The sequence below is a fragment of the Corylus avellana genome, chromosome ca6 (assembly GCF_901000735.1).
Source record: "Corylus avellana chromosome ca6, CavTom2PMs-1.0".
In the NCBI taxonomy this organism is placed as follows: Eukaryota; Viridiplantae; Streptophyta; class Magnoliopsida; order Fagales; family Betulaceae; genus Corylus; species Corylus avellana.
In genome coordinates, this window is record NC_081546.1 from 21,924,944 (window position 1) to 21,935,524 (window position 10,581).

General features: G+C 33.3%; 2 protein-coding genes across 2 annotated transcripts in view; both read right to left on the reverse strand.

The window, feature by feature from the left end:
- Window positions 1–413: 413 nt before the first annotated feature.
- On the reverse strand, window positions 414–4,810 carry LOC132184473 (beta-glucosidase 44-like). Its single transcript, XM_059598117.1, has 11 exons — window positions 4,477–4,810; window positions 4,300–4,358; window positions 2,893–2,968; window positions 2,736–2,807; window positions 2,554–2,641; window positions 2,178–2,430; window positions 1,979–2,094; window positions 1,259–1,476; window positions 1,119–1,150; window positions 921–1,023; window positions 414–839 (listed from the first exon to the last, which is right to left on the reverse strand). The coding sequence occupies exons 1-11, from the start codon at window positions 4,706–4,708 to the stop codon at window positions 562–564; spliced, it is 1,527 nt and encodes a 508-aa protein (XP_059454100.1). The 5' UTR covers window positions 4,709–4,810; the 3' UTR covers window positions 414–561.
- Window positions 4,811–7,378: 2,568 nt separating this feature from the next.
- Window positions 7,379–10,581, reverse strand: part of LOC132184075 (beta-glucosidase 44-like) — a gene marked incomplete in the record, with an annotated part of 5,549 nt that continues 2,346 nt past the window's right edge. The window contains 9 exon segments of the mRNA XM_059597559.1: window positions 7,379–7,866; window positions 7,978–8,080; window positions 8,175–8,206; window positions 8,310–8,527; window positions 9,012–9,127; window positions 9,223–9,475; window positions 9,599–9,686; window positions 9,792–9,863; window positions 9,984–10,059. Coding sequence (XP_059453542.1) covers window positions 7,589–7,866; window positions 7,978–8,080; window positions 8,175–8,206; window positions 8,310–8,527; window positions 9,012–9,127; window positions 9,223–9,475; window positions 9,599–9,686; window positions 9,792–9,863; window positions 9,984–10,059 — 1,236 coding nt within the window.

Genomic DNA, 10,581 nt, shown 5'->3' on the forward strand with positions numbered 1-10,581 from the left:
AATATAAAATTAACTGCTGTAAGCCTGCCATAGTTCTGCCTTGGTGAAAAACAAAATTGGGAAGGGAGTGGAGTATTCACACTAAGGGTGTATTTGCCAAATAATTCACATGATATAAGATGTGTGGAACCATTTTCTTCTTAGAAAGCGCCGCAATTTTTTGTGGGTTTGGAAAGCGGCAATAGGATCCTCTCCATTCCAAGTGAATGTTCATCAAGTTTAGGTTTTTGACAAGGGAATTGTAGAGAGTATCTTTATCTCCACAAACTTATCTAGAGTTCCTGGCAACCGTTTCCACACCAGCATTTCTTTTGGGATTTACAAATCCGAGCAGTTTACTGTCATTTTACCATTTCATAATGTCATAGTGAGTATAGAGTTGCATATATGGATCACAAAGGCTATCATGAATCATAGCAGAAGCTGTCAAAAGCCATTCTTGTGCAATTTTACGGTTCTTGATTGATTTGGCTGAGCCATATGGTAGCAATTGCAGAGAACATTACTAGTAGTTTTACTGCATACACAACTATTATAATCAACAAGAACATAGATGGGTGATTAATGCTTGTTTCTTTGAAGTAGACGCTTGAACCAATGGGCAGACATCTTTGGATACCTCTTGAGGTTGGTGTAATCAACGTAGACAATTCCGAACCTCGAAGTGTACCCTGATCTCCATTCGAAGTTGTCGAGCAGCGACCACGCAAAGTAGCCAATGACATTTGCTCCATCATCGACTGCCTTCTTCAATTGAGTCAAATAGCCATTGTAGAAGTTGATTCGTGTGGTGTCATGTAATCCCTTTGAAATTGTGACATTACCCGGGTCATCCATGCCTGCAAATTAAACATCAACGTTTTTATTAAACTAAAGGCTTAAATTGAATAAGAAGAAAGAAGGCATGCACTGAATCATACCATTTTCAGATAAAATCACAGTAGGGTTTCCATAATGCTCTTTTATGTATATTAAAGCTTTGTGTAAACCCCAGGGTACAATGTAGAGCCAATTAGAATATGCCTGCAATGTTCAATTAATCATAAATAAAAAATAAAAAATTTGAGTTGTGCATGAAGAAAATTGTGGAATAATATTTAAGATTTGGTTGGAATTACTCTTGGACCAATAGGTACTCCCTTTCTTTCATCTACAAAGTTCATGGGAAAAAAAAAAATCATTAGAAAATACAGTTGGGGAAGAAAAGGACTAAGGGACAAAATATAATTATTTTCAGAGGAAGAGGGGAATAACTTACAAGCAAATCCAACATTCCAGTCCTGCTGGTATCCCAAATCTTTTGATTTTGGTTGATGTGGATCATACATGTAGAAAGCAGTATATTGATTGATACCCACAAAATCCATTGAACCCTTCACCATCTTCACCTCTTCTTTGGTGAATCTGGGTAGCCTATCCCCAACAATATCTTGCATTGTTCTTGGATACTCACCATATACAATGGGATGAATAAACCTACATAAAGTCAAACACACCCTAAGAAAGACTACTGAGTATCATCTTAAGCACACAATGACTCGGAAATCAATCAAATTAAAAGGAGAAATATTTTTAAGGAAAACTTCACTTATCATCATGATTTTATATCACTTTTGCAATCATACCATTAAACTTTAAAAAGCGTTAATTTAGGGTTAGTATCATTCAGAAGTTTGCAATGTCAATCCTTCCATCCAAATTCAGTGTTAAATCATAACGGAGGAAGCGAAATCCCCAAAATACCCTGTCCAAATTCTTTAAATTTTTGTAATTTTATAAAAATCTTAGGGGTAAGTGAAATTTATGCCTTATTATTATTCAGTTTGCTTATCTCCTACCTATTCATTTGTGGAATTCTTTTACAACTGTGCACAATATATTCTTAAAAATAAGTTGTTCCTACATCAATAAGGGCCAAAGATTTTAATTAAATGCATTAAACATGAGGATTATAAATGTAGGTCTTAAGGATTTTTACCATCCAACATGGAAGTCTCTTGCTCTTTGAGCTGCATAGTTGTCATCCTTTGAGTTGGTAAGAGGCTCATACCAAACAAAATCCAAGAGAATTCCAATCCTTCCCTTTTGTTTTTCCTGAAAGTTTATACATTTAATCAGTTAACATTAGCTTTATCATCCAATTGAAAAACAAAATTAATAACAAATGCTACTCCTACTTGATACTTTTGACGGTATCTCTGCACTGCAGCAGCATGAGATAAAATCAAATGATGGGCAGCAATATACGGCTCAGTTGCAGAATCTCCTGCCGTACAATTTCCAAATGCCTTGGAGCACCTTCCTGGAGCAAAGATCCCGTTATCATACCCAAGAGCAGCAACAACTCTAGGCTCATTAAATGTCATCCAATTCTTCACTCTGTCTCCGAATATCTTGAAACAAAAGTCCGCATAATCGGCGAAGTCTTTCCTATAGGGTTTGAGACATTTATCAAGTTCCAAATCTTTTAAGGAATCTTGTCTGTCAGAGATTCACTCAATCCCATTGCTCTAATAAGAAAATATAAAAACAGAATTGTTATTGGGTACTTACACCACTTGGTCACTCAATAATCCCTTGTACTTAATCTCAAGTGCTACGGGAAGATCATAATGATATAGATTTGCATATGGCGTAATGCCTGTAGAAAATTCAGAGCCACAATGCAGATATAATATCCATCTGGAGCAAAATGGTAGATGAGAATATGTTTTACTTTTCATCTCTAAAATTACCTCTCTTGAGCAAGTAGTTGATCAGTCTATTGTAGTATGCTACACCCTTCCAATTCACTTTCCCAGTTCCATCTACATTGACAGATTCAATAAGACAAGACATAATATTTTATATATTGTATGCAATGATGGGATAAATAAGATGGTGGTGAATTACTTGGGAAAATTCTGGACCATGAAATTGAGAACCGATATGCATCAAAGTTGAACTTTGCCATGATATCCACATCTTCCTGTATCAGAAGAACAACATATTAAATTTCAAAGATACCCTCATAGCAGAAATAGGCATGATGAAGAATATGGCATTTACAATGTTAATATGGTTCAAAGAACCATTAGTATCAAAGTTCAATTTTTATTTTCGTTGCTACATTAAGAACTAATTTTCACTGCCACATCCTCATAATTATATGACATTCGTATAACAACGTATTAAATAACACTATGCATGGTATGGCTACGTAAGGATCCAGCTTCCATGCAGTTAGAAAAAAAATAACTGCACATCTACAGTTAAAAAATTGATGGCCAAGATTTAATGAGTGACCATTTTTACTCAAACACAAATGCTGTTTGTGCCCTTAAAGATTTGTGTCATACAACTCCTGTTGTAATTAGATGTTAACTCTAAGCCGAAAGATCGAGATCTCGCTTAAACAACCTTTTAGTTTTTGATATAACCTGATATTAGTATGGTGGAATTTAGATCTTGTATAACACCTACGGTATGTGCAATAATTCTCATTTAGGCCGTTCATTTTATTTTAAATGAAATAAACAGGTCATAAGGCGATAACATTGCACCCCATGGTCGGCCATTAGGGGTGATAGAACTACCCCTTGTGGCCAAAGGAGTGATTTGGCTACTTCCAATCCAGCCATTAGGAGCGGCCAAACTATCCTCTTTAGTCATTAAAGTGGTTCAACAAACCACGTGAAATAAGCCATTTCTCTCTTATGAGTCCTAGTGTGTTTAGTCATTCATTTAAAATAAAAAGTAATGTTACATATCACAAAAACATTCCATAAAGCTGATATGGTAAGGTCTAATAGTTATTGAATATATATTTTTTTCAACGAGGGCTAATCCAAGGACTACTAAACCTTATCACGTCAGCTTTATGAGATATTTGTGAGATGTTTGTTTGACATCACTCGTAAAATAAATGGTGCAAATTAGAGTTGTTACACCCTGTATAATACTTTTATTTTTTTGGATTATGTTGTCGATCTTGTATACATTTTCATTGAATTGGTATGTTCCGTCTATCCTTGATTGAAAAGAGAGGGAAAAAAAAAAAAAACTAACGATAAATAAATCATGCCAACTTGGTGAAAATATTTAAACACGAGAAATGATTGATATCAATATTTTGTCTATATTTTTCCCATATCATCTTCCAGATGAATCTTATGTAGTGTCGACAAATTATTGAAATTAATAATTTCTATTTAAACATTTCTCAAATACTTTAAGTATTATAAATCCAGTCTGACGTGGAGATGTACACGTAAAGATTAGTGATCATTAGAAATGAAAAAAAAAAAAAAAAGGACTTACTTTGTAGCGGTGATACTGGTCCACCGACACATCTCCGGTCGCATTGTTAGCAATATTCCCTGTTTCCCAATAATCAACCATTCCAATAATTAATTAAGCGCTTTTTTTTGGGGGGGACTTAATTGGAATTCTAATTAAAATTAAAGAATTAACAGAGGGTAATATGGAGGTTTTAACCGGGAATTTTAACGAAGACATCCCAAATGCTGGGGCCACGACCATCCTTGTGGGCCATCCCTTCCACCTGATAAGCGGACGTCGCCGTTCCGAACACGAACCCCTTCGGAAAGCTCTGCCTGCTCAGCCCACCGCCCGTGCCGTTGAGCTCCTTTGCATGCGCGACGCACTGGAGGATGAGAAGAAGAACGCTAAGCAAGAAAACCGGCAATGGAGGAGATGGAGCTCTCATTTTGAAAGCCCAACACAGAGAGAAAAAGATCAGAGAGAGAGAGAATGAGAAAGAGAAAGAGAGAGTGGGTGGTGACAGTGAACGATTGAGGGTGATTTTATAAGCCAACAAACTTACAAAAGCAACGTATTCAGTGTTTTTGGTTTTTGGATAAACGAGCAGTTATTATTAGGATAACATAAATACATAATAACTAATTAACTACTAGCTTCTTGTTTTCTCTTCTCCTGTCTGTGAGCCATGGCCGGCCCAACCACTAGGCGAGTTAGGCCGGGGCTTAAAGCCCCGATTTTATAAGTCTCAATTTTTTTATTTTTTTTCTAAGGCAAAAATAAAATAAAATAAAATAAAATTGCATAAAAATTGAAGACCTTCAACATGCTTAAAAAAAAATATTATTACTTGTTTATAATATCAAAGCTTTCAATATGCTTTCTTAAAGTCTTCAAGTGCTTTAAAAAAATAATAATATATATTTTTTATAATATGGAGGTCCTAGCATGCTTTCTGGCCACAAGCCCACAAGGCCCTCAACATGTTTTAAAAATATATATATGTTATTTGTTTATGATAATGAGGCCTTCAACATGCTTTCTTAAGGCCCTCAACATGCTTTAAAAAAATAATTTTATTTTTTTTATAATATTGAGGCCCTCAGTATGCTTTCACTACACAACGACTACAACTCACAAGGCCCACAACATGCTTCATTGTCTGTACAGGAAAAAATAGAACAATAAAACCACAACTCAGTTTTATTGTTCTATTTTTTTATATATATAAATCGTGTTTGTTTAATTTTTTTAATATTTTTAATCAAATATTTCTACCAAAAAATATGCATCTGGATATGAAAAACTTAAAAAAAAAAAGAAAAAAGAAAAAAAAGAAAAAAGAAGAAGAAGTAGAAAAGTTGATTGAATCTAAAAAATGAGCTTTAAATAAATTTGTTATTAGTAATAAACAAAATATAGAGGATAATTTAGGTGAAAAACTTGTAAATGAACAAGAAATTCATCAAAAAGAATTAGAAGATAATGAAAATACTATTGATATATTTAAGTATATTGGTACAAATATTTGAATAGTATCTAACTCTATCCCTTTTCTCATTTGAATAGGAAAAAAAAAAAAAAACTCTATTGTTACAAATATTTATGATCCAGGCCAATAGAAAAATATTGATGCAAAATTAAGGATTTATTAGTAGAAAGGGGTCCAATAAGATAGTAATATAGATTTTCTTAAAGATGAGAACTCTAAGCATTTTTTTAGTACATATTATATACGGAAATTATCAAATGGGGAGAAGCATAATAAAAAATGACTAGTTTTTTTCAAAAGATTCAGATAGAGTATTTTGGGGAGAATAATGATTTTTAAATAAAAATATAATAACAATAGTATTAAAATAAATATTATTTAATTAATATTTAAATATTTTTAAAAATAAAGTTCCATTTAAAAGTTTCGCCTAAGGCCCTAAAAGCCATTGGGCTAGCCTTGTTGTGAGCATTTTCAGTAGCTTTCTTAAAAAGCACAATAATAGCTAAATTTAATTTAGCTAAATCTGACCATTTTTTCAGTCCAAAATACACTTTTAGCTAAAGAAAATTCAATACGAGTAAAATTACTAAAATACCCTTAAGATGTTTATAAAATACAAAAATACTTTGAAATTTTGGATAATGATATTTTGGAGGTGAATTTATACCGAAAAGTTGGCATTGCAAACTTCTAAAGGATAATACAATTTTATTTTTTATTTTTTATTTTTTATTTTTTTTAAGTTTAAAGATATAATTGTAAAAGTAATAAAAGATCAGGGGTGATATGTAAAATTTTTCCAAAGCTTGGTGGAATTTGTTTCTCCACATAAATTAATGTAAGCATGTAAATCATTAAGTAATATTTGCATGCATTAATGCCTGCATATGAATATTGTGGATTAAAATGGTTTGTGAACAAAATATTGTTGGTATATTTTTGGTGTATGTATAGAGAAGTAGACATCAATTTCAAATGAAAGCAAATTTTTTAAGGCTATAACACCGGAGAGACTACTTTTGTCTATTAAAATATCACTTATCTTAAAAGTTTAAGTTGATGCAAAAAGATAAATTTAATAATTTTAATTATTACTTTAGCACATTCTCCCTCACGTGTGGGCTCAAACTTTTCTTTTTAATAGGTGAGGATAAACACAAGCGGAATATTTTATTTAAATTGGTGGTGAATTGATGGAATAAAGGTTCGATTCCGGGACCTTTGGCTTTAATATCATGTTAAATTATCACTTGTCCTAAAAGTTTAAGCGGATAGGAAGAGATAAATTTGATCATTTAATCATTACTTTAACATTGCCATCAGAAATTCATGGAGTAGAGCAGGGAGTATTTGCCAAAGAATTCACATGAGTCGAGATAAGACATGCGGAGCCATTTTCTTAGAAAGCGTTGCGGTTTTTTTCTTCTATAGGCTTAGAAAGCGAGAATAATGAAATGGAGAAAAGTCATTTCATAGTCAAGGTTTTATTTTGTTTCATCTAACGGTTTACATAATCATGTGGCATCATATACACCGTTAGGTAAAACAAAATAAAATTTTCATTTTACCATTTCATGATGTGTCATAGTGAGTATAGAGTTGCATATATGCACCACAAGAAGCTATCAAAAGCCATTCCTCTGCAATTTTATGGTTCTTTATTGACTTAATTGGTTAAGCCAAGATAACAATTACAGATAAGAGCATTATTAGTGCAGTGCTAAATAAAAGGGAAGAACCTAAGCAGTAAGCAGGGAACTTATCAGCTCCATGTTAGTAGATAGTTTTACTGCATAGACAACTATTCTAATCAACGAGAACATAGATGGGTGATTAATGCTTGTTTCTCTCAAGTAGACGCTTGAACCAATGGGCAGACATCTTTGGATACCTCTTGAGGTTTCTGTAATCAACGTAGACGATTCCGAACCTTGATGTGTAGCCTAATCTCCATTCAAAGTTGTCGAGCAATGACCACGCAAAGTAGCCGGTAACGTTTGCTCCTTCATCAACGGCCTTCTTCAATTGAGTCAAATAGCCCTTGTAGAAGTTGATTCTTGTGGTGTCATGCAATCCCTTTGGAAGTGTGACATTACCCGGGTCATCCATGCCTGCAAAATTAAAAATCAATGTTTATGATTTTCAAATGCTTCTTTCAACTCTTATATAAAGCTAAATGCTTAAATTGAATAAGGAGAAAGAAGACATGTACTGATTCATACCATTTTCAGATAAAATCACAGTAGGGTTTCCATAATGCTCTTTTATGTATGTTAAAGCTTTGTACAAACCCCAGGGTACATTGTAGAGCCAAGAAGAATATGCCTGCAATGTTCAATTAATCACAAATCAAAATTAACAATTTGAGTTGTGCATGAACACAATTATGGAATAATATTCAAGATTGAGTTGGAATTACTCTTGGACCAATAGCAACTTTGTTCTTTTCATCTGCAAAGTTCATGGAAAAAAACAAACTCATTAGAAAATACAGTTCAGGAAGAAAAGCACTGAGGGATATAATTATTTTCAGAGGAAGAGGGGAATAACTTACAAGCAAATCCAGCATTCCAGTCCTGCTGGTATCCCAAAACTTTTGGTTTTGGTTGATGTGGATCATACATGTAGTAAGCTGTATATTGATTGATACCCACAAAATCCATTGAACCCTTCACCATTTTCACCTCTTCTTTGGTGAATCTGGGTAGCCTATCCCCAACAATATCTTGAATTGTTCTTGGATACTCTCCATATACAATGGGATGAATAAACCTACATGAAGTAAAACACACTCTAAGAAAGACTACTGAGTAGTGAGTATCATCTTAAGCACACATTGACTTGGAAATCAATCAAATTTGTTGGGGAGAAAAACACCAAGGGAGGTCAAACAAGAGTAAATTAATATACATATTAGGACACCACTTTAAGCACAAAAGTCTAAGCTAATGGGCTTGGGTCCACTTAGGTATATTAACCACTCTTATTCTTTATACTTTCTCAATGTGGGACACAAACTTCACATGTGCATGCACAACAAAATTTATTATTTAGTTTGCTTGCCTCCTACCTATTCTACCTATTCATTTATGGAAATGTTTTACAATTGTGCACAATATATTCTTAAATATAAGTTCTATACCCAACTCCTTACCAATCACAAATAAGTTGTTACTACATCAATAAGGGCCAAAGATTTTAATCAATTGCATTAAACATGAGAATTATTATAAATGTAGGTCTTAAGGATTTTTACCATCCAACATGGAAGTCTCTTGCTCTTTGAGCTGCATAGTTGTCAGCCTTTGATCTGGTAAGAGGTTCATACCAAACAAAATCCAAGAGAATTCCAATCCTTCCCTTTTGTTTTTCCTGAAAATTTATACATTTATCAGTTAATTGCTTTTCAATGAATTAAAACAACAAGATTATCCAGCTGAAAACAAAATAACAAATGCTACTCTTACTTGATACTTTTGACGGTATCTCTGCACTGCAGCTGCATGAGATAAAATCAAATGATGGGCAGCAATATACGGTTCTGTCCCAGAATTTCCGGCCGTACAATTTCCATATGCCTTGGAGCACCTTCCCGGAGCAAACATGCCGTTATCATACCCAAGAGCAGCCACAACTCTAGGTTCATTAAATGTCATCCAATTCTTCACTCTGTCTCCAAACGTCTTGAAACAAAAGTCTGCATAATCGGCAAAGTCTTTCCTATAGGGTTTGAGACATTTATCAAGTTCCAAATCTTTTAAGGAATCTTGTCTGTCAGAGATTCACTCAATCTCATTGCTCTAATAAGAAAATATAAGAACAGAATTGTTATTGGGTACTTACACCACTTGGTCACTCAATAATCCCTTGTACTTAATCTCAAGTGCTAGGGGAAGATCATAATGATATAGATTTGCATATGGAGTAATGCCTGTAGAAAATTCAGAGCCACTGTTATAAGACAATGCAGATATAATATCCATCTTGGGCAAAATGGTAGATGAGAATATGTTTCACTTGTCATCCCTAAAATTACCTCTCTTGAGCAAGTAGTTTATCAGCCTATTGTAGTATGCTACACCCTTCCAATTCACTTTCCCCCTTCCATCTACATTGACAAGGAGTTGAAGAAGATTTAACAAGATAAGACATAATATTTACATATATGGTGTTAAATAGCCACTTATCTCAAAAGATTAAGTGATAAATAAACTGGCTAGTAAATTACTTGGGAAAATTCTGGACCATGAAATGGAGAACCGGTATGCATCAAAGTTGAACTTTGCCATGATATCCACATCTTCCTGTAGCAGTAGAAGAACATATTAAATTTCAAAGTTAACCTTATAGCAGAAATAGCCATGATGAAGAATATTGTTCAGAGACTCATTAGTTTCAAAGTTCAGTTTTTTATTTTTTTCTGAGCAAATTGACAGTTTTTAGTAGGAGCTATCACAATGCTATATATTTACCACAGTTCTATTATCTACGGATGTGTTCTAAAAAGAAAAAGTATTAACAAATAATTCAAATTACAAAATACTTAAAACTACTTTCACTTTTATGTCACATCACAACTAAATAAATTAAAGCAAAAACATTCTTTAAAATCTTTTGCCAAACGAAGCTTAAATAATAGGGAAACTTCACTTACCTATCACAATGCTATATATTTACCATAGTTCTATTATCTACGGATGTGTTCTAAAAAGAAAAAGTATTAACAAATAATTCAAATTACAAAATACTTAAAACTACTTTCACTTTTATGTCACATCACAACTAAATAAATTAAAGCAAAAACATTCTTTAAAATCTTTTGCCAA